The sequence below is a fragment of the Numida meleagris genome, chromosome Z (genome assembly GCF_002078875.1).
Source record: "Numida meleagris isolate 19003 breed g44 Domestic line chromosome Z, NumMel1.0, whole genome shotgun sequence".
Lineage (NCBI taxonomy): Eukaryota > Metazoa > Chordata > Aves > Galliformes > Numididae > Numida > Numida meleagris.
This window is the reverse complement of record NC_034438.1, coordinates 63,517,594-63,542,454: the sequence shown is the minus strand read 5'-3', so window position 1 is coordinate 63,542,454 and position 24,861 is coordinate 63,517,594. Positions and strand designations below refer to the sequence as shown.

The 24,861-nt window shown below is 36.8% G+C and overlaps 1 protein-coding gene across 3 annotated transcripts in view; it reads left to right on the top strand.

Moving 5' to 3' along the window:
- The window catches only part of MSH3 (mutS homolog 3), a 116,292-nt gene that overhangs the window by 61,913 nt on the left and 29,518 nt on the right, over window positions 1-24,861 (top strand). For all 3 annotated transcript variants that reach the window (XM_021380285.1, XM_021380284.1, XM_021380283.1), the window contains exons 13-19: window positions 602-734; window positions 7,492-7,679; window positions 11,601-11,769; window positions 15,023-15,087; window positions 16,378-16,494; window positions 19,434-19,541; window positions 22,309-22,423. In XM_021380285.1, coding sequence (XP_021235960.1) covers window positions 602-734; window positions 7,492-7,679; window positions 11,601-11,769; window positions 15,023-15,087; window positions 16,378-16,494; window positions 19,434-19,541; window positions 22,309-22,423 — 895 coding nt within the window. The remainder of the gene's footprint in view (window positions 1-601; window positions 735-7,491; window positions 7,680-11,600; window positions 11,770-15,022; window positions 15,088-16,377; window positions 16,495-19,433; window positions 19,542-22,308; window positions 22,424-24,861) is intronic.

Below are 24,861 nucleotides of genomic sequence, written 5' to 3'. Positions count from 1 at the left end.
GTGCTTCAAGGTCCCTTCCAACCCAAGCCATTCTGTGATTCTATGAGTCTGTGATTATTTGTCTTCAGTCCTGGAATATGGAGATGTGCGTTACAATTTTTGAACAAGACAAAATCCTAATGTGGTTCTGATTATCAATCACTGCTCTGTGTCAAAAGTAGAGGGGTAAAATGTAACAAATATTTATCCTGTGTTGCAGTAAAGCATATTAGATGTACTTAAAAAGCAAATTCCTCCTTCCCCTCTGCATCTCCCAGGCTGGTACTTGACTGCAAATTTAGAGTAGCATATTCAGGATTGAGTGTTGCTCATTTTACATACCATTAGACGAACATGTAGGCAGTGGCACAGTATATACAGCTGTTTTGAGCATAGAGAGGGCAAATGATTTAACATGTCCAGAGTGTTATTTGCATCTTGAATGAAAGCTGAAAATTTTACACATTTATAAATTCTACGTATCTTCATGAGAATATGGCCATCGTCAAAATTTTAAAAAAGAAAAAAAGGGGTGGAAAACATGGAAAAAAATTGACTAGCTATATACCTTTCCTTCATAGAAAGAGTTTTATTCATTGAGCTTGTGATTAATCTCTTACAGTGAAATAAATGCCCGGCTTGATGCTGTGTCTGAAATTCTCCTGTCAGAATCCAGCGTGTTTGGCCAGATTCAGAATCTTCTTTGTAAGCTGCCAGATTTAGAGAGAGGCCTCTGCAGTGTTTTTCACAAAAAGGTATATTCATGATTATCCTAATTTATTATTTTCTAATGCCATGATTCTATCTTGGTATATTTTTCATAGGTATATTCATGATTATCCTAATCTATTATTTTCTAATACCACATTTCTATCTTGGTATATTCTTCATAGATTTTGCATGTGCGTTTAAAAATATTTTCTTATTAGCAAGACCAAAACTGACATAATAAAGGGATACAAGTTCATAAAAATTGATTTTGCCTTATGGTAGACTCTTAACTTTTATGTTATCAGTGATCCGTTGTTTGAAGAAGAAATGTTTTAGTAGAATTAGAGTATAAATAGAGTGTATTGGTAATGCTAACAGGAAAAACATTGAAGGTGTTCCTGTGTTAGTCATGGATTCAGTGAGACAAGAGGATGTAGTAGGTCCTCGTGCCGTCAGTTATTTCCCTTTAAAACAATGCACTACATTCTGTATACTTAGCTAAAATCACACTTGCAAGTGAAACCATTTGGCTGTAGTTAGCTGTTTTCAGATGAATGTTAATTTGTTTACAAATTCTCTGATTTGCATCTCACATTTTAATAAGAATTACTTGTAATGAGACACTGGCAATTTTTAGCTGAAGCAGATTAATGCACTAATAGTACCTATGCAGTACTTCGTGTTCTTTTATTTCACTGTTATATTTAGAGGTTTTGACAGCTTGTTTTAGATAAAGGAATAGGTGGGTAGATGGAGAGCAAAGCTGTAATTTCTTTGGATAGTGCAGCACAAAGACTTCATCTCTCTGACAATCTTTAACTCAGTTCTTTTTAAGGCTCTAAAATGTTAGAGTGTTACGCACACAGAGACACTTCCATATTTCAGTGAATGGATAACAAAGATACACCATCATGAAGTATACGAAAAGAGGGAGTGTGCACCGACTTCATCCTCTAAAATGTACAGTATCCACATGATACAAATAGTACTTTCAAAAGTATTCACTTTTTAATGGTTTAACTCATTTCAAGTTCAATGATACATGATAAGATTTGTAGGAATACATCTGTATTCTGGCAATCCTCCAGTCCTGTCTTGTTCTTCCTTTTGTCTATGCGTGTGTTAGTCTGTAACTGTTTGTTCAGGTGCTGTTCCTTCCTGTTGTAGGACTGCTTACCCTTTTGGCTTTAACGTTGGCATTTTAGGTGGGACCATTCAGAGGTCATGGATGTTCATGTTATTTTTGGAATGAGGCGATGTAATCTGTCTTATCAACAGCAGTGATAGGGTGTTTTGTGAATCAGATGTTGGAAAAAAGTTGCATGAGTGGAGGAGGGCTCCAGTAGAACCCTTAGGAAAGGTAAATGGGGTGGGGGGAATGAGTCTTCTTGCTCCAAGCGCGCAATTTGCCTTTGATGAATTAGCTTCCCATGGTAAAAATCTAGTTTGTTATCAGCAGCAGAATGTAGTAGAGAGTGCCCCAAGCACTGTGTAATCCCTCAAAATCTGTAGGACTTTGAATAGATGATAGTGTCCCTGCAAAACAGGGTCTGTTTTGAATAAAGAAACAAATGCAAAATTCGGGAAGCAGATTCTAAAGTCTTGATTGATACTGAACATGAACCTGACTGAAAAAAGCTCCCTTCAAAGTAGATGCATTATCAAGAACACAAAATAACTGGTTTTCATGAATGATTGTTCAGATTATCTAGCAAAGGCTGCCATTTCAGTTTCCACTAGCAGTGCTTCCAATTCTATTAACTCCAGATGTCCAACTCCCATATCCTCAACATGAGGTTCCCCTTCTGCATTTTCATTCCTGTTAAGGAGTACAAAAAGATTGGAGCATATTGACAAATTAACTAATCAGCAATTAATTATTAACTCTAATTGCTGATGTGCCATAATGTAGTCCTGATAACTCAGTGTTAACTACTGAAAAAAAGTAGGTAAATCTGACACGTAGTTAATCTTTCAGGCTCTTTGGGCTTCAGTGATGTTAGCATTCAAGAAGATGTGTTTCACAAAGGCAGGCTTCTGAAGTGTGCAGGGGTGGCTGTGTTGTGTCAGTTGTTCTGAATACCTTTCATTCACATCAGTCACTGCAGAACTTGTGCTGTGTGATGAACTTTGTGCCTGTAACCTCTGGTGGAGACAGAAAAGAAAAAGAAAAAACAGTTCTCTGTTACAGAATCAACTTTGCAAGGCAAAACGTCTTCACAGGAACTCTTCTGGTAAATAAGTATGTCATCATTGTATATTTCCCTGGTCTGACTTAATTTTTTTAATAACTCAATTTATGATTCTTATCTGTTAGCATCGTAGAGATTTGCAATTGCTAATCTGACCCTCCACAAGCTTCCATTGTCACAAACCACCAAAAAACATAGCTAATCTAACCCCAGGTCTGACATTAGAACAGCATTCTTGTACAAAGGGGGAGGAAAGGAAAAAAAATTGCTTCGAAGGTGGTATTGCCAGCTCCAAGTTTGCCCCAATCTGGTAAGAAATTATGGGAATGATAATTACTGGAATGAGACAAGAGCAATGTTTCTGTTGCTATGGAGAGAGGAATTAATACAAGAAGTACTTGTTCTCAGTTTCTGCAGCTCCAGCACCTAACATCTTCCCAGACACAATGCTGTTAACCACAAAATGGCCTTACCCTTCTCTATGGTAAGAGAAGGATGGCTGGAGATGATGAGATTTGAAGACCTCTTGGTAGCATTCAGAAGTTAACTTCAAAAGGCAGCTGAGAAACAGGAGTGTTGTCTAACTCTGAGAAACAAGACCTTTCTCTAAATTGTGCCTGGAGCTGATGCACAATGAAATCTTGCTGGAAAACACATCTCAAAATTCCTATTCTCTAAAACAAGTTCAGCCTACTCTGCCGCTCTTGGAGGACAGTGGGAATTATGAATGGCTGGATCCTGCTTTTTTTTTCTCTCATTTAAAATGATAGCAGCTTGGCGTTGGAGTGTGCAGAATGGCAAGATAGTTGTCTGTGCTCTATGCTTAAGTGGGTTTAAAAACCAGTACAGAACAAACATGCCCTCAGGACATTTAGAAATGTGTTCTACAAAGCCATTCCAATGTTGCTTTCTGGTATCATGTGGTGGTCTGCGTTTAAAAGACAAATACTTATACAGATTAAATCTCTAAGTGTTTATCTTATCTGTACCCTTGGCTCTACAAGGATTTTTTTTTTTACTAAAGCTCAGTCACCAAAGTGTACAGCAATCATCATAACAAACAGAAAACGAATTTATGGAACAAATTAAAGGGAAGAAGTTTCATGAAGTCTTCTTGCACAAGAAGTGAAGTCAATCAAACCTTGTCAGGGCATGTAATAAAATGTCATTTTGGTACATTCTGCTCCTAACTTTAGAGTCTCCCTGTTTTTGAGTTCCTCATAAATTGTTGTCATTAGAAAAACAAAACCTGTTTTGCTCTGAATCTGTCTGAAGCCATGCCTGATATTTCATTAAAAGCTCTGTGATTTTCAGTATCCTGATGATTCAGAGAAAAGCACTGTATTTTTTATTTTTCCTCTTATTATATGAACACCTGTTACATATGTCCTTGAAATTAGTTATTGTTTGTGTAAAATGTTTAAAATAAACTCTCCCCATAGCATGTTATTGACTTCAACACATCTAGTATGCTCACTATACTAAAAACTTAAAGGTAGTTGTTTTAGCTTGAAATGAGTAGTGAATGAATGCTGCATTTTAATTCCCATTTTTTTAATTTGAAATGCTTTTAACTTGGAGTGGTCAGTGGCTGTCAACTGTAGTCTCGGTGGCTCCTTTTTAGATCTATTGGAAACAATTTCTCTAATGCAAACAACACTAAATGGTTTTCAGTGGTGTTCTTGGAAGGGTATTAGACCTGTCATACTGCTGCACATCTTCCACATATTCTCCCTGGTGGCAGCCACACCATTTTCGTTATAGTTTGAGGAACTGCTGCTTGAAAGTATTTGACATCACTGACAGCTCTGAGGTTATTTTTCTAGTGCCAGAGAAGCTGTAACCATCACTGGGGGCACATCAAAATTAGCCTTCAAAAACAGCATTGAAGAGGCTTGTGAGAATCTTTGGTGCTTGCAGGAGTATTAATCTTGCTCTGTGTAAACTATTTTTACAATATATTTAAAAGCTTCTAATTCATAACACAGTTATATATTGCTTCTCTAAAGTTAGTTAGGATTTAAATAAGACTAGTCCCACTTTAATGGAGCCCAGCTTTTCATAGTCATTTTAGGCATCAAGTTATCTGTTTGCTTTGTTCTGCACTGGAGCCATAAAATTTTAGATGCAAAGTCCCGCAGTGTTACTGAGATCAAGCTGGGGGAAGAATAATGCTCTGAATAAGCACAAAAGGATTATTTTCAACTTTTTCTTTGGAACATTATGTTCAGCTAAGTTCTTTGTAGTAAAATTTGCCATTCTCCAAAGGTATTGAAGATTGTGATAGAATCAAACAGGTTTTAACTAATTAGACAGTCGTGTGTAGCTTAGCAGAGCTGCTGCAAGAAACTTCAGAATGTTCGTTACATGCTCTTTGAGAAATGTCAAGATAACTGTGAGAGTTGCTCGTGGTGCCTCTTGTACATGATCAAGGTTTTTTCTGTTGTGGTGGTGGGTTTCTTGTTTTTGTTTGTTTTTTGTTTCCTTCACACGCCTTCCACCCCTTCTTAGAGCACCTCAGACACATGTTCTATTGTACTCTTTAAAACTTTTGCCTTTGCCATCCCCTTATAGATAGTGTGCTAGTTAAGTCTCAGATTGAATCCTTTTCTTTTTTAAAAAAGAAAGAATAATTTTGAAAAAACAAAACGTAAAAACAGCTGTTTAGCTTATGTATTTCATACCACCTGTATTTTTTCATTCTTTTTTTCTGGGTGTTGTTCTGCTGTGAATCACTTCATGCTGTCTGTCACAAATCTACAATACAATTTTGTGTGGCAAGGATTCAGCCTTAGCATCCTTGAGGAGTACACTTCGTAGTCAAGGGAAGTCTTGCAGAATTTTATCCTTTATCTGCATCAAGGCTATTGATGGTGATGCAGTCAGTCATACTGTAAATTACTTTGACTTTGAGTCCAAGCGTGGTTATATCACTTCTTTACTCTTTCAGACTTTTCTTTTGTGCTTTGACATCAAATGCCATTGACAGATTTTCTGCATTATTATTTTGTTTTATTTTGTTGTCATAGCTTTTACATGCAAGTTCCAGATTATCAGAAATATGTTGATAAATTGCAGCGAGCGCAGGGGAAAAATGAAATTTTCATGAAGATGAATAATGGGTTGTTTATGAAGAAATATTAAAAGATTATAGTTTGGTTAAATTGATTATTAAAGGACAACACAAGGCTTAAATATTTGAAGGGTGTTAATAGCAAAGAGTAGAGTTAGTGTAATACAAAGGCGTAAAACTAGAAATATTTGGATTAATTTAATGGCAGGGAAATTTAGGCTACCAGGTAAAACTTTTGTATGATGAGATTTAGTGCTTTGTGGGTTAGTTTCTGAAAGGAAGGGGGGAGCACACAGTTTCATGGAGTATTAAGAGCTCAAGTCTTGACAAAAGAAAACTCTTATAGAACTGAGCAGCTGCAGAGAAACCACCTAGTAGGTCTCTTCCACCCAAACTTTCATGTATATGAAACAAATATGAATTTGAGTTTTCTGAAAGCATTCAGAATGGAACCTGTCTTTGAACTATCATGGTTAAATTACATATTCCTATTGTCAGGTATCTGCCAACTAAAATGTAAGAAAATATAAGCATAATTCCTTGTTGGCAACTTTTTTTTTCAAACTTTCTGAAACGTAAATGTCCCAGAGTCCCAGTGAACCAGGATATGAAGGTGTTAGCGTCTCAGAGGACCGTGGTTTCATTTGGTATGTGCATATGTTGCAGCACAAATGCAAGCTTACTTCTCTTCAAGAAGTCACTGGTTTTGGTGAGATGTTTTTTTAAAGGAACTGGTATGTGGTTTTCCTGCTCTGTGAGTATTGAGAAGCAGTCTCCGAAAGCACCGTGTGTTGCTGGCTGCTCTCTGAGAGATTCCCTTTTGATTATACCCTGGTCAGCTGCCTGAAGGAGACAGAAAAATCTTTCTCATGCCTCTGTAGGTAGGAGAGGATGAAAGAAGAGTGAGTGCTTGTTTTCTCCTTTCATTTTCTAGGAATGTGCAAGTGAGGGCCATTACATGGGGTTGCTAGGAATTCTGTGATGGATCCATCTTGTCACGCATACCTGGCAGTAACCAACTAGGCAGTGAAGCTGGCAAAAACTACTAACATTTTAAACAGTGGCTTCTGGCTTCTTTTCTGTGTTGCTGTGCCAAAATTCTCCCTTTCTGCACTTAACCTTGCCTTTCCAAACACTCTCTTGCCAAAACTACAGCCTAGGGATTCAAATGGCAGCATGTATATGCCGAAGCCTGCATGGATATGCTGCGATACTCATGAAAATACTCAGTTTTGCTGCCTACACATTATCAGCCTGTTTTTCTACTTGTGTACTGCACGTGTGTTACACATCTGCACCCAGTAATAACAACAGTGGTGATCAGCTCTGGACTGATTCCTAAAGACAGTGGTTAAAAAAATTAGCATTTGTTATTTATCAGCACATTTTATTAACCTTATGAATGTGGTAAGATTCTGCAGTTGCACTGCAGTGCATATGACTTAACTGTATTTTGTCTGGTTTTTGAAATCCTGAAAAAAGCAGGGTTTAATGAAAATCTACACTGTAATGATTTAGGCATTGCTTCCTTTTCAGTGTTCAACCCAAGAATTCTTCTTGATAGTCAGCACTCTGTCCCGTCTGGACCTGGAAATTCAAGCTCTTGTTCCAGTCATACACTCTCATGTGAAATCTCCTCTCTTACAAAATGCACTGTTGGAAATTCCAGAACTTCTCTCCCCAGTAAAACATTATTTAAAGATTCTTAATGAAGAAGCAGCTAAGTAAGTAAAGAAAACAGGTGTATTTCCATGCCTCGTAAGATTTCTGGCTAAGTATATTCAGTTGTGTGAAGTATGCATCTTGTTTTAATACACGTCAGTTTTATATTTTAGTTTTTATATTTCTGCATGTGTGTTACTTTTAGTTAATGCAGAGCTTCTTGCAGTTTGTTTTTTTTTAAAAGATAAAATAGATGAGCAAGTATTTTGCCCTGTGGGTATGTGCCTCAGGCTGAAAAAATGTTTGGAAAACTTTTCAGCTGTTTTGGGCAACAAATGTAGAGCAAACAGTGTTTTGCACGTATTAATTTGTTTAACAAATTTTTACTTTTTAAAATTTAGATAGATAAGCTATTTCTTTTGAAACAAGACTTGATATTTAATGGAGTGACTGCTCTGCTGACAAGAATATGCTTTTTACAATATTTTTGAAAATTCACCAAATCTTTGAGGCCTTCTTCCCTATTTTTTTTTTAAAGTCTCTTTACATACTCACTAATGATAGAGAATATGGAGTTTAATAATTCTGAAGACTTCACATAGCCTGTGGGATTTGCATCTGCTCATAGCATTTCTGGGGTTACTGCCCTGTTCAAGCACTGTACAGAATGACTAAATGAGCTCCTACCTCAGTTTGGAGATGTGCTCAAGCTTTTTGCTGTAATTACTTTCCTGCAGTCTTAGAAAGAAGAAAGCACAGAGGCTGTTGGTCCTTTTGTCTTAATTCTATCCTTCTTTGGTACAAAAAAAAAAAAAAAGACAAAGAAATTGGAATGAATATGTATTATATGGGAGAGTGTCTGCAAATAATTAATTGTGTATACTGCTGTCTCCATTGTTAATCCTGGATCCAGGTTTTAACCACTGGAGAAAGAAGACAGGAGGCTTAAATGCAAAATAATGAAGCAAGAACTTGTATTCAGTTAAGGGAGTGATACTTAACACCTGTCTGGACAGGTTTTGGGAAGAGTATCTTGTGGCCTGTAAAACTCGGTGCTTTTTGGAACAAATCAGTATAAAATCATTTAAAAAGGGTTCTCTCCTGGTCCTAGTCACAAAGGCAGTCTGTGTGGCTTGCGCACCCAGCCTTCTTGAGCACTTGCCTTTGCTGGGTCTTTGTCTCCCTTCTCTATAGTTTTTGGTTTGTTTTTTTTCAGAAAGACATTTGAATACATAGCTCAAATTGTCTGGCTGTATGCTCAGGTCATCCTGAACTTCCCTCCTATAGCAAATTTCATTCAACTTTGAGTATTTTCCTGTGTGTCATACTATGGGATTTAATTGGTATACCTATGGATTCTTGATGAAATATGCAGGATATAGTTTAATGTTTCATTATATTGAAGCAGCATGTTCTTGATCTGTTCTTTTCACCAGCAGACTAAAAATAGATATCCACTTTATGTATAAAATCTTTTTTATCTTTCTCCTGCTGAGAGTTGAAAAATGCAGGATTAAAACCCAGGACTTCCTTTATTTGATTCTTAACTAGAGACAGATGCAAAGGGTATAAATTTGGAAGTTGAGAAGGGTTGAAATATTTGCTGTCTGTTGGATAGGTGGGATTATAAGATTTCTCCTGATGCACGGTGTCCAATTATAGTTTTGGCAGTTTATGACAAAACAGAATTTATTTTAATTTTGCCAGATCTACTATAAGTAAGTTAAAAATATATATTTTTTGTCACTGTCTTCATGATGTTTAGAATAGTATACAAAAAAATAAGATACAATAGTAAAAGTAGATCTGCAGAATGTGTATATTTTATTTGCATTTTTTTATTCAAGATGAAGACTAAAATGATGTTCATTTTGGCCTGAATATATCTCAAATTTGTGTGACAATATTATTCATGCTCAAAAACCTCTCATAATAATTATGATGACTATTGATACACATGTGCACGCACACTTCGGCACACGCATGCATCGTGTGTTAATTTTAGTATATGGTGTATATAGTGTTTTTCAAAACTCTGCCTCTGTTCCAAGAGCTTTTTGGTGTGGATTTTGTGATTTTTATCTTGTTTTAAAGTTTCAACTAATAAATTTTTGGTAAGCATTACATAGCAGTGACAGTCTTCGCTATCAGCTGCTGGCTGTAGCGATCTTTTTTCCTCACATTCCCATGGAAACAAGTCTAATTAGCACCAAATTGTTTCTAAAAATTAGTATTGTATTTTAAAATGGTGTCTTTACTGTCACTTATATAACAGCTATGTCCATGTAATGCAAAATCAAAACACAGCTTTTGTGTTACCTCTCTGGTCACTGGGTCGAACTGTGAATTCATTTTCAGGGAAATGGATATCCAAGTAGTCAGCACACTGGAATTCTTCATCTCTTCCATATTTTATTACTTCATTTCCTAATTACTTGCTCTCCAAATATAAAATTTCAGGGAAATTATGTAACTAACAGTTACTGTCTTGTATTTGCTCTAAATTATGAATATGTAATACAGTTAACTTAGCACTGATTGCACTACTTTCTGTTGTTTCCCTGCTATCTATTAAGGTATTTATTTACTTATTTTTGATGACAAGCTTATTGGTAATAATTTGTTCAATTTCACAATTTTAAACATTTGAATGGCACTTTCTGTTTCAAATTTCAGTCCTGAGCTAAGATAGTGCAGTCAAAACAATTCTGTCATTTTCTGACACTGAGACTGTAAAAGAACATTGTTTTGCATGTACTAAAAATATTCAGGTTAATCTTTTAACGAGAAAAGAAGAAAGTTCATTTGAGAAACTCCTGATTACATTCTACAAAGATCACTCTGAAAGTACTGCCTCCTACTTACTTCCATGGAAACTGCAACAGCTACAAAGAACACAAGAACGTTATTTGATAGAGCACATTTTCAGCTACAAAACACTATTTTTCAACAGTCATCACCATTAGCTCTGCATTTTCGCCAGCAATGAACATGAGCCTGCATGCTGCGCTCACAGCAGTCTACACCCACAGAGGTGACCAGCTGTCACTGTCACTGCTGCTGAAACACACCACTCATCGTCTCACTGTTTGTCTCCATAAATGTTCAGCAAGCATCTATGAATGTCAGTGGGTGCGACTTTTTCTGCATGGAGGAATTCAGTGACACACCTTTGCTCCAGGTGCACTTCCACGTCAGGCACCATTCTGTCAGACAGCCCCTCTACTGCCATCTGTCACATGGCAACAACATGGAACAGGATATTGGTGGGAAGGTTCAGTCTCTGCTGCCATACCACCAACATCTGCCTCTGGTGTTGTGGGCCAACATCATAAAATAGGAGGCATTACTTTCAGAGCAGCCCTTGTACCTTGATGAAAGCCTTGTGGGAGGGATTTTCCTTTGCAGTCTTCATGCAAATCTCCCAAATTTGGCAAATTCTAAATCCATGACAAATTTGTTAAGTTGTACAGAAATTATCCAGAACTCCACATTCAGTATTGTTAAAGATTTTGCCTGTACTCAGGATGCTGCAGATTGAGACAGAAACTGCATTCCAGAATTACAAACTGAGGCTGAATGGAACAACTTCTGTTGTGCTTTCTTTTTTTGCACGACTGGACCAAAGGAGAATGAGGAGAAAGCTTCAGGATTCACATTCAGAGGAGCCACAAAACAAACAAACAAAAAAAAAACCAACATCAAAACAACCACAGAATGAGCATAATGTGTTAGAGTTGGAAGGAATTTTGAAAACATTTTCTGGAGCTGTCTTTATGTAGCCTTTGATAGTCTGTATGTCTCTGTTTATGTAGTGTGTATGAAAGCTTCTGATAAACTTGCTGCATTATGACCAAGTAGAATTTAGAAAGAAGCAAAGCTAGTGTTAAAACAAATGAGAATGGTTAATAAAGATGTAGCTGGTAAATAGGGAATACATCTTTGTATTTACCAATATTTTATCTTACACTTTTTATGGATAGGACTGGAGATAAAACCCAACTATTCAAAGACCTTACAGATTTCCCTGTCATCAGAAAGAAAAAGGAAGAGATCTTGGATGTGCTGTCTAAAATCCAATTACATCTTCTGGAAATACGTAAACAAATCAAGAATCCTTCTGCAGAGTATGTTACAGTTTCTGGTCAAGAGGTAAAACGATGTCTGTGATTTATGACTGTACCTTTGTACCCCACTAAAAAATAGCTGAAGGCTGGGGCTTAGCTAGAACTTTCTTCATTTTGTATGATATTTGATGAGGTCATTTTAACATATTCTTTGGTACATCTTTGAAGAACACTTTTCTGACAGAGACTCTTTTTTATTTGTTTACTCAATTTACTTCAGTGTTTTAAAGAGCAAAAATGCATTAATGAAGTTGAATTTGATTCTGTAATGCTTTGCTTTTTTCTGTATGTAAAAACAGCTGCAGGTTAATTATGTGGCTATTAAGTGCCGAAATATTCTCAGAGAACCAAGAGACATAGCATTAGGTTAATTTGGGGAATGGCAGAATAATTTTGTAAGTACTGATTAAGACTAATTTGGAAGACGGAAGAGAAGAGAAACAATATTAAACATGATAGATGTTACTTCACTGCTTTTAACTCATAGAAACAGCGGTTGTGGACAGAGCATTTGTATGCTAGATGCTGTGCAAGTATGGACAGGTCATGCTTCAGTGAGCTGAGAAGTTCAGCACAAAGTAAAGAGAAAATGGTTCCAGAGAGATTTGTAAGGGTATTGAAAGGAGCAGTGAGGCAGCGCTGTACAGCATTATCATTTGGGAACGGACAGGAGGAAGTCTGGGGAAAAATCCACAGAAAACTGGGAAAAGAAAGGAATACTGAGAAGTGGTGAGGAAATAGCATGAGAGTTGGGGTTAAAAGAGATTAACCAGTGAGGATGGGGAGAAGAGCATCTGATAAAGAGCTCAGGTGAATATTCCTCTTGGTGACACTGAGAAGAGCAGCTAGCAAGTTGGGTAGGCAGTCAGCATGGATGCTGAAGTCTAAGAAAAAACATGGAACAGAATTATGCGAAGAAGGGAAGACCCAGGATTAGAAATATTTCTCTTGTATAGGGTGGCTTGAAAGGTGGATGATGACAGTTATATGGAGGAAGGGAGAAAAGAAGGACTGATCAAAGATAGAGGACAGTCTGAGGGTGTAATCACATATGAACTGAATCAGACAATTTCAAAAACCACAGGTCAGTCTGTACATATTGAAGAGAGGAGGCCTTTGTAGGAGTGGATAGCTCATAAATTGTGGACTGAGAAATCTATCTTGAAAGGAGTAGAAGATTATGGGTAGCTGTTACCTAATTACATCTGATGTGAGTGTTTCAGTGACATCAGAAGAGGCAGCAAAAAAAACGGGTTGCAGAAGATGGTCACTGAGGTGAGGAAAGACACTAAAGGAGCGGAATTAATGGGAAGAGAATTGAGTGGGAGAAGCAGAGAGCAGGAAGAGTCTCTTTGAGGTTAGATCTTTCTTCCTCAGATCTGTCCAGAGTATTCTTACATTCTTGTAGCACGCTGACAGCTGTAGTAGTGTTCAAAAGCTTCTTAGCAACTGGCCTGAGCAGAAGTAGGTTTATGGTTTGTTAGTTCTGGAAGAGAGTGAAGCTGCAAGGAAACTTCTTGGAGAAAAATGAATTTATCTATTTGCTGTTTAATGTGAGCCCCTATTCCTGTTGTTGCGAGCATGTGATTAGATATTCAATCAGCCCACAGTTTGTTAACTTAACACTTATTACATTCCTGTTAGAATGCTGATGCATCTCCAGAGGATGCACACCTTTTCCAGCATACAAGGAGTCACACCCTTATCTATCTTATCTTTTGTTTCCATACCTCTACTGTAAATTGTTATAGATGCTAAACGGAACAGAATGCTGTCCAGATAGTGACAGCACAGCTATTTGTTTCAGGCAGGGTTGAGACAGAAATTTGGCAAATGTTTGTTTCCTGCAATAGCATAAACAGTGCTTTGGTCCCAACGAACATAATACTTCTGTTATTTATCTAATAGAGCTAAGATTTAAATGGTGAAAAAGCTAATGCTAATGCTTTTGTTGTTTAGAAGGGGGTCTCAGTCTCTTCCCTGGTTTCTCACTGGCCACACAAACCAGGCAATTAAACTGGCTGTGTTCATTTAGACTGCTTTGGATTCAGTTAGGCATCCAGCATAGATGTAAATGTGGTATTATTTTCTGTCTTCCTCTTGTAAACACATCATATTTAATTATTTTGAAATTAACTTCCAAAAAAAATCTAATACCAGAACATCAGCAGCAGCACTAGCAGTAGCAGCAGTTGGCTCATTTTCAAATCTTTGCAGATCTCCACTTCTGCCTATTTGCAGTCCTGTTATCTAATGTGTATTATGCATTTTAAGAATTTCTACAGTATCAATAAAGTGTCTTAGATGAGTTAAGAACTGGAATCTTACATCCTTTGTGGAAACTTGTGATCATTTTAGGATTATTCTTCTTTGTACTTGGAGGTGATTTCTGACTATTCTAGTAAGGGAGGGAAGATTTTATATAAATCATTCTAACTGTAAAGGAAAAGCTTTTTGAGATGAGAGTCTGTCTGATGGTTTGCTGTAAAGGTGATCAGATTCTGGGTTAATTTATTCTCTGTTAGAAATTCATTTTGCAGCTAAATTCTTTTATTTGAGAAAGATAAAAAATTTGACATCTAGGACCTCAGCACAGTGCCATAAAGATAACCAGTATGAATCATATAAAATACTGCAATATACACACGATATAATGTTCGTTTTTCTGAGCCTCTCACCATTACTGCTGTTTTCCCCTATTCCATCCCCTTCTGACCTCAAGTGTATCTAAATTTGAAGTAATGTACTGTAGATAAAGTGCTGGCATTTGAGATTTTGAGTTCTTGTTTGTGAAATGTTACCATTGAGCATGGCTCAGTGTGAATCACTGATCCTTCAGAAGGCCTATCTCTCTGGTACAAAGCATCCTCAGCACATGTGGATTATAATGTAGGTACTGTGTAAACAAATTTTGTGTCGATTGTGTACACAGCTAGGTCAGTTCACGTAGCAAGACTCACTTAATAGCTTTGATCAGGTTTTATCTAGGTAGGGGGGAGTGAGAAGAGCACGTTAGTGGTTGAAGAAGGACAGAGAAGCTGCAGCAAGGGGTCATGGCAAAGGAGCAGCTCAGGAAGGGAGCTGCTGGTAGAAAATGTTCATGTCATAACCATCACATCTGGGGAAAAGGAACATTAGCTCCTGGTCTACTCAGCCTTTTCAGGTCAAACATGGTTTTCCTCTGATGTAGGCAGATTTCTTGTTAAATGAAGAAAATATGGTTCTGTTGTCTTCCTAACAACCCGTGATGTCTAATACTACATTTCTGTTTATTTTAGTTTTTGGTAGAAGTCAAAAATTCCCATATATCATCTGTGCCGTCTAGCTGGGTTATGGTTAGTAGGTATGTAAAATATCTTTCAAGTTTGTTCTATTCCGAAAAATAAAAATAAATATGGTAGTTTGGTGTTAATTTTAACCCTGCACACATTCTTGTTGCTCCATGTACTTTTTATTTTTAAACTGAAAACCAACTAAATCTAAAGATTATATTTATTTACTGCCATAAGTTTTGCTTAAAAGCATACAAAACAAAACTGAAGAACTAAGAGCTCTTGAAATGTTTTAAGGTGATATATCCTTAATGCAATGTTTTACTTTTTTTATTTGTCATGTATATATATTGGTTGTTTTGATTTAATTGTTCCTTTATTTACTAGAAGTAAGCCTCTCAAAATGATAACTGTTCTTATTTTATTTAGAAAGGTCAAGGTTAGCATGCATAGGTCTGTTTGTGTGTCTCAGTAAACTTGTATTCAAAGTGGCATTTTACTTATATACACAAACTTTGCTTGGCTTGCTACTTATTATCTAATCACATTCTTAGACATTTTTCGATAATTTTTTTCAGTAGAGAGATGGAATGAACTATGTAATTGTCTTTTTTTTCCTTTTCACTCACTTGTTTTATTATTTAAGCAGGCCAAATGCCTTAGTGTTATAATGTATGAGTGCAGACATCTATCACCAGAAATGGGCATAATCAGAGTGAACTCTGAAGTGTTTTTATTGACTTGTACAAGAGATCGGTATTGAACTAAGCAGATTAGCCAGAAGTAAGATAGAGTAAATTACAGCTAATCTGGATTTTGAAAAACAAAACAAAGCAAAAAAAAAAAAAAATCCTCAAAATTAAAAAATGACCGGGAATGCCAAACAGAGTACTTAATGAAAATACATGGATAAATAACAAGTGCCCCAAACAGAAACTAGTATACAAGCATAAGTCTGTATTTAACACATTAATGTCAGGCTTATAATAGTTTTCCTTTGTAAGCTGATTTCTTTTCGGGGGGGGAGTTCTTTGAATATTTAGTCAGCAACAGTAAGTCACCCATTTGTGCTGTATGTGTATGGCTGAACAGAATTTTGTGAAACACATACATGTCACTTTGTGAAAAAGATTTTAAAAGCTTTCTGAATGGGTGGTCGTGGAGTAACCCATCACTTTGTTCACAGTACAGGTCACTGGCATCAATAGATTCTACTACCGCAATAAAATACCTTTTTTTTTTTATAATATGCGTTTTCAAGGCTCACAGAGAATAAGAAAATTTGTCTAATTTTGAATGTAAATGGTATAACTGATTGCTTAGTAACCCTGGCTTCCTGTTTGGCTTTTTCTCTCTTCCAGCACAAAAGCTGTCAGCCGATTCCACTCTCCTTTTATTATAGAAAATTACAGACATCTCAATCAGCTTCGGGAGCAGCTAGTCCTTGACTGCGGTGCTGAATGGCTACGTTTTCTAGAGTAAGTTTACAAAATAGCCCTTATCATTGTATTGTATATTATTTTTAGTATAAAAACAGAAGAAGAAAGATGTTTATCTTAAAAAAAAAAAAAAGAAAAAAAAAAAAGGTGATTATTATTTTACCCTGAACAAATTCAAAGATATGGCCAAAATACTGAGAACTGAGACTGGCAGTGATATCTCCAGATTTTGAAATTCTGATGAAAATACATTATTAAGTGTATGTGGCTCTCAAAATTTGAAAGTTAGGGTGATAACACTAAGAATCTGAAAGTACAACTCACTGTAAATGAGTGAAACAGAATCTAATAGTTTTATTAGTGATGCACAATGCAAATGAGGAGAAATAATAATTTATTATATAAGCTAAACAAATTCTCTTTCAATATTAATTAATAAATTGTATGGCTTCTCAGTTAAGTGTACCAATACTAAAAGAAAAAAAAACATACTTTTGCAGTGTTATTCACAGTTTTTGGTTGAGGAATGTTCAGGGTATTAAGACAATCTCTTGGGTGAATGTGAGCCTCCTCTGCCGTACACTAACTCTGCAACTCATTGTGAACCTGTTTCTTAGAAGTTAATTGGGATATTTCTGTGCTTCACAACTGGAGCGTAAGATCTGTTTATCTCAGATCAGAGTTTCAGAGAAACTTATTTGACTGTTCAGCTGAAAAGTCTTCAAAATGGGAGTTTAAAAATGATTTCTCATTTTCTGAATGCCTTTGATTCTTCAAGCATCAAGCTATTAATTATTTTTTCACTGCCACAAGTTACAGACCACTGAAATTGTTCCTAATGTTGAGCACTGATTACTACTTGACTTTCAGTTGTGATTTTGTCCTCACTACTGAAACTTAGCAAGTTCCCTCTGATGCTGTCTCAACATGACAGGGACTTTTTATCTACCGTGATCTACCATCATGCTGAATTTCTGAAAGTAAACATCACTGTGTTGAAGTCTCCTTCTCTTCTACTTATGTGTAGGTCATATATAAGTGGCCTTTCCTGTAGTTATATTCTTAAAAAAGATTGCATTTTTGTTTATCATTGATTCTACTGTTCTCTGATTTAAATACTGAGCAGACAATATGAGTCCACTGTACTCTTTTAAAGAGGAGTGATCAAATTTAATGATGCAATATCGTAGTACCAAAATACTTCTGTGGTGGATATCTGTAAGTTGTGTTCCATATCTGTCTGATGTGGTGGATTTTGCTGCTCCAGTATTGGGTCACGTGTGACAGGGTAGAATGGTTTCTCCTAAGGGTCCCACCTTGTGTTGCATTTGGCTGAAGTTCTTTTGGCTTTAAGTGTGTCCTTCTCCAGGTGCTCTTACATCTCTGTATGTGTAGAGACTCCTTGCTGACAGAATAGGGACCTCTGTACTCAGAGATTGAGGAGGGTGGGAGTTACAGTGATTCTGCAAAAACAAGAACAGATTTTGAAGCATGTAGCTCCATGAACAGGCTCCTCACCAGGAGCATCTTTTTCTGAGGGTACAGGGTTTGGAAGCAGCTGGCTGGAACTAGAGAGAAGGAAAGGAATTTGTGCAGGATATCTCTGGCAGGTGGTAACATAGTTATAATGTGCAGACGCACCCCCAGCAGTCTGTGTTAATTATTTTACTCACCCAGTGGCAGTTTCCAATTAACTATCAGCAGAAAATTCCAGCTGCCAGTCCTGACACAGCACTAGACTAGGAGCAACTCTTGGATTTGTGACCTTTATGCATCTCCGGAACCACAGGTTGACCACGCCTATTAAAGACATTAGGAATATTTCAGAGTACTACTGTTTAAATAGTGATTAAACACTCTGGAAATTAGCTATGATGATTAGCTGCTGAATGATGTACTAGATTTCCTGTTTTAGTAAGTATTAAAATGAATTTTCATGCTGTGAGTTCTTCAAAACAGTTGTGAGGTCTGAAAGTCATCTTCTGTGACTCTTGCATTACCATCAGTTCTGAAAGGGCTGTAGGAGCAGAGTCATCATTTTCGATTCCCTTCATTGGTGCTCAGGTCATGCTAAATGAGGTGCCATGCGTGTAACTGAGAGCAAGGTTCTGCCTCTTGGTAGGAACCCAGCAATTATGTTTATTTGATAGGAATGAGAAACGCATTCCAATTTGCTCTTTCCTAGCTGCTTTGAAATACTCTAAAGTAGCTCTGTTAAATAATTATTTTCACTAAATTAGCCACGTAAATTTGAATTGACAGATGTTAACCTCTCATCTGTTGCTTCTCCTGTTTACTTTGCTGTTTTCAGTGCTGATAGTAGCATACTACTTTCTACTCTCTTCCCCTCAAATTTTGCTTCCTTTCTAGTTTTATATTCCATGTTGTTTCCTTGAGCTTAGGAGACAAGAAAAGAAATTCGTAAGTACAAAGAGAATGAAGTCAATTGAAAACTGTTTTCTATTGGTAACTTCATCATTGCACTCAGGGAAACAGTACCATAAATGAAAAACAAATTCCCAAATTTTCTGCTATAAATACCGTATTTTGTTGAAATTGTAGGCAATTCCTTTGTTCATGCACTTTTATTATGTATATTTTTGACTTTAACTTATAATTGAAGTGAATTGGCATTTGGAATTCAGTTACCACTGTGATAAACAGTGGCATTTTTATAGACCTCATTTAGGCAGCAGGGATCAACTGTAGACCCTTTACATGCTATCTCGTGAATTTCATTTCTGCACTTAAAAATAATTCACTGTTACAATAGGATCATGAAGTTCGTCCTGATCAAGATTGTGTCATCATATTATAACTTACTACACTGCTAGGAGATTTGAACCCAAGTAATTTAAAGACCACAGGAGCCCTTTGAAAAACTTGCATGGGGTATATTTTGAAAATACATTTGTATTTGTATGAAATTAATCTTTTCTTTTTTCTTCCTCCTGCTATTTTTCCCTGTTTTGGTATAGCCATTTTAGTGAACATTATCACCCTGTATCTAAAGCGATTGGTCACCTAGCAACTATCGACTGTCTGTTCTCACTGGCACAGGTGGCTAAACAAGGAGACTACTGCAGGTAATCAATTTTTAATTTTTATTTAGGACTTTATATGGAACTAGAGTATTTACAGTAAATTTGAGTTGAGTATATGTAGCTCAGAATGTATAATTAAAATTGTTTACAGTAGTTTCATCTTAATTTGATTTTGCACGTTTCTAGCCTTATTTCAAATCCTTAAACATTGCTGTTCACATTTGACGGCTTATGTTTGTCTGTTGTTTTACAGGAATCTGATAGACAATATCTTAAAGATACATTTTTATATGTTGAACTTCTCCTGGAAATATTTGTTACATTTTTGTCTTTCTAGTATTAAAGACGCTAAGGTGTATGAGGATTGTGTTGTTTCATGGATGCATTTCAGGTGAAGATAGATGCCACCTGCTACAGCAGTGATAATGTCTCACCAAGGATCCCAGGATAGTGTGTTTAGCTAAGATGAGCTGTTCACATCCCTCTGACAAAGACCTGCACATGCACACCAGGCAGTGCAACCTGGGACTCTGCTGGTGCCAAGGCTGACCCTCTTGTTCTGTGTGCTGAGGAGACATGAGCCCTCTGCTTTCCTAGAGACTGGTTCAAAGCTTGTTCATGAGCATGTCTACCCTGTAGCTTGTGTGTTCCTTTCTCATCATGAGCCCAGTCTCTTGCCTCCACATAAGGACAGTCACTCTCTCTGGGGTGCCCATTTCCATACTAAGAGGTCTCTATCCCCACAGACACGCACTGAGCTACTACTTATGAGTGTTGCCCTATGGGCCACTAGTTACTATTTCTGAGGTTTATTTCAGACAGCTCTGTAAAGAGTTGATTTCCAGTCCCCAGTTTTGAGTAAATATTTTCATTGTGAGGCTGTGCCACAAGTGATCAGACAATTACTTATGAACAGCCTACTTATGAATTAGTAAAGTTTCAGACTTGTGGAAATAGAACAAACTGTGTATTAAATGTATGAGCAAGAAGGGAAATCAACTTACATATGCTTCTGCTTTTATACAGCATTACAGATAATATTGATCTCCTGTGGACTCTTGGGATCTTGTGTGCTTCTATCAAAATCTCTTTGAAAGTAATTGCTCCCTTATTTCTGTATGTTCCGAAGAGAAAACAAACTGAAATCTTATTAATTCACTGTGCAGAGTTTAAATAGTGCACTGAATGTTAAAGAGAAGCTTATAGCTTATAAACTGGCAAGGAGGAGTCTTCTCAGTTAAACTTCAGCCACAGGGAAGATGTCAATAATTAATATTGAAGGGGACTTTCATGTTAACTAATTCAAGCATTTCAGACAAGTTTTTTTGTCTAAGGATAGTTTCATAATCATCCTACCAGATGTTCCACGTAGCTGCTGGAAAGAGGTAAGCACCTCTTACAGTGTCCAAAGGGCATCCTGTGAAACCTGTGATGGGAGGCTCTTCCTTTACATGGAAGATAAACAAAGTTGGGTCTTTCAGGCAGCAAAGTTACATGTGTAAACATGGTAGTGTAGGTAGCCCAGACATCGTCATATAATGTTTATGCTGTCCATTCTGCAGATTGTGAATTTGTAACTTCAAGGAAAGATGTAGTATCTTTCCAATATCTTTCCATGTCTCAACCACATGTAATGCATTCCAAAGCAGTTCACGTTTTTTCCCACTGCACGACATATGCTTGTCTCATTGTGGAGACATAGGAAAAACCTTTTGAATGAGGCTCTGCTTCTGCAGACCCCATTGTCTGGAACCAGAACAGGCAGCAAGGCCATAGCATCCTGAAACTAGATCCCGTCTCACGGTTACGTGGAAGGAGACCTGAGCAGAAAAAAAAAAAAAAAAAAAAAAAAGATGAGGGCAGAATTTTAAAATACCAAATGGATCATTTAGTGTTAGTTCTGTGGTTTTATTTGAGTATTCTCTTTTCTCAGCTATTGCCACTTTCCTAAGTTATTGCTCTTTTCACAAAGTGCTTATTGTAGTGAAGGAAAATGTTGGAGAGGCATGAAGCCATATTTACATCTCCACTGAATATTAAGCTTCACTTATGATGAAAAAGGAGAACTAGGTTGCAAATAAATAAATAAATCATAGTCATAATTTGTAGTCATAATTTTTGTTTGTAGATTCATTTCTAAAAAGAGACTGTCATTTCAGTGTTTCAGCTTAGTAAACTCTTTTTGTAGACAGTAATTGTGATGACTCTTAAACATGTTTGGAAGTTGCTGCCAAATATAAGTGCAGCTCATGTTTATAGAACTACAACTGTGTCCTACTGTAGTCTTCGATTTGTTTGGTCTGTGTGTAATCAGTCACAATAAACACAGTTGGACAAATTTCTTTGCTAACTCTGTGCCAGCCAAGGCTTGGCCCCATAGCAGGCTGAATGAGTTGATGACCAAGATCATCCTGAGAATATAAAATGTATCCATAAGTAGTGGAAATTTGCAGGAGCTGCTGCGACAGTGAGAGGGCAAAAGTCTACTGTCAGAGTAGTTACCCTCAGTAAGGGTGCTTTGCTATTGGTTGTTCATTTTGTACTTATTGCTGGCTCTTTGGAATGGGTTTTCTAGGTAATGAAAAAACTATGTAAATACTTTAAAATATCTTAATCTAATCAGCTAATACTTTTTAAACTAAATGAAGCCAATCTTTAGAGATAGCAAGAATTTTTTTTTATGTGTCATTTGTGTATTTTCAGGAAAATCTGCACTGTAGATTGCCCTTCCCCACCAGGTTTTAGTTACAGTAGTTCTAAGTAATCAATTACAATGCACACTGAAATTAATGTGTCTTCTTTTTTTCAGACCAGTGGTAAAAGATAATGAGCAAGAAATAATTATAAAAAATGGCAGGCACCCTGTGATTGATGTACTACTGGGAGAACAGGATCAGTATGTTCCAAACACCACTAACCTATCAGTAAGTATTGAGATACCCTTTGAACTTCAAATCATTCAAGGGAAGGAATCTGTGATTTGCTTCCTGGCCAGGAGGTTAAAATAATTTCATCTTAGAACTGGCTGCTTGCGTACATGTCAGAGAGACACTGCTACACACAACCACATCAATTTTGTCCTTTTGCTGTTATCTTACAGCCAGAGTCTGTCTTAGCAACCCTGTTTGGGCTTAATGGAATAAAAATAAGAAAAGAGAGAAAAAAAGGTTATCTGAAAGTTAAGAAAATGAAAGTTTTAAATGCATATTTTTGAAATGTAAGTGAATAATTACAGAATTATTACCAATGTCATTAGAGGGAGGGTGCATTTTTGTAGGAACTGTATCTCAAATTTGTGGAGTTCTCAACTGTTTTTTTTCCAAAGGAATGTAACAGAGAAAATTATCAACCACTTAAATTCATGTGTCACATTTACAGGGTCAGTTTTCCAAATTATTTCTAACATAGCTCAGATTTTTTTTTAAGGCACTATGCATTTGCTCTCTCTCTGGAAGTACAGAATTCATACAGCGTTTCTCAATCTGATGATGCAGATTTGGAGTTCTGACTATTAAATCTGTAGTACTGTGTACACATTCTGTATACTGCGTAGTAATTTTAAGAAGCCATTCATATTAACATAGATAAAGATCCCCAATGTGTAGCTGCAGGTTCTGTGTTACCCATACGTTCTCCTGACTTGCTTTATGCAACAGAGAATGAAGTAACATGATGTTGAGAAATGAGAAGATTACTACTATTTTGATATTGCTGTCAGTAAATCAGAGAGGGCTCCCTGGTGTTCTTTATGCAATATTACCTACCTCATATGATGTAGATTGGCTAAATTTGATATAAAAACAGTTACCTGAGGTTGAAAACATTACCTTGTTTTATTTCATATGTCCATTTCTGATGAGCATGTTTTATGAGGGATGCTCTGAAAGTAATGCCTATTTTGTGACATTGGCCCATGAAGTCAGAGGCAGATGTTGGTGGTATGGCAGCAGAGACTGAACCTTCCCACCAATATCCTGTTCCATGTTGTTGCCATGTGACAGATGGCAGTAGAGGGACTGTCTGACAGAATATTGCCTGACATGGAAGTGCATCTGGAGCAAAGGTGTGTCACTGAATTCCTCCATGCAGAAAAGATGGCACCCGCTGACATTCATTGACTCTTGCTGAACATTTACGGAGACTGGCCGGTGGATATGAGCACAGTGATGCAGTGGGTGATGTCTTTCAGCAGTTGCAGCAGTGATGTGAAAGACAAGCCATCTTCCAGATAGCCATGTAGGTAGTTACAAGCACAGCATGAAGGCTCTTGTTCAGTGCTGGCAAAAAAGCATAGGAAATGGTAGCGACTATGTTGAAAAACAGTGGTTTGTAGCTGAGAATGTCCTCTATCAAATAGTGTTATTGTGCTCTTTGTGTCTGCTGTAGTTTCCATGGAAATAAATAGAAAGTATTACTTTTGGAGCAACCAATTTACTTTTTTTCCTGAAAAACTAAAATCTTTTTCTTTTTCTTTTTGAATATTTATCTGTCTATATCTTTTTTTGCATACTACATTTCTTTTCCTAATGAATATAAAAATATGCTTGCAACTTACCTCTGAATACGTTTTCATACATTAAACATAGAAAAGGTAGCAATGTCAGTGTAGAGTCATTGCCATGGTAAGCATTGTTCAAACTTATATGCACTTCTCTGGAAATATTTGTACATATTGAACAATGATATAGATATTGCACAATACTTCATAGAATATTTTCAAAATTGTTTGTGAACTCTGAAATAGTGACAGATGGCACTTGGAGAAAATTCAACATTTCATTCAGTAATCATCCTTTACTTTCTCCCGTTATGCTCCTTCTTATGTTAGAAAAGCAAGTAATCATGGTAGAACCACCTTTTCTCCTACTGTTGATTTGAGTTCTCTCTTTTTTGAGAGAGGTGGGTGGGAATCCAGTTTATTAAAATGTCTCTAGTTTTAATGGACATGTCTGAATCAGCAGGAAAATGCCTCCTGTCATGGGTTCAGCTGAAATGCTGTCAGATACCTAACTTTAGGAAAGCTTTGTTTGCTGTGCCTTGAAGTAAACATCCATTAACTTTACCATGCATTCCAGTAAGATACTGGCTTATGGTTGCGTGCAGTTTTAAGGGTGGATGTGTTCCCTGAGCTGATGCTCCAGTATATATATTCTTTCTGAAAGCTGGCTTTGCAAACCAACCATCGGTCTCAGAACATGCTTTGAGGGACCCTGGAGGAACACCAAACACGAGCAAGAAACTTGTGGATTTTAGCAGATTAACTCATTCTGCATTTCAGTATCTATAAGTTCTTGTGTTGAGCCAAATGGTGGCCCTGATGAAGCTTTAGTAGCACTCTTGAAACTATACCTTTGAGACTAAA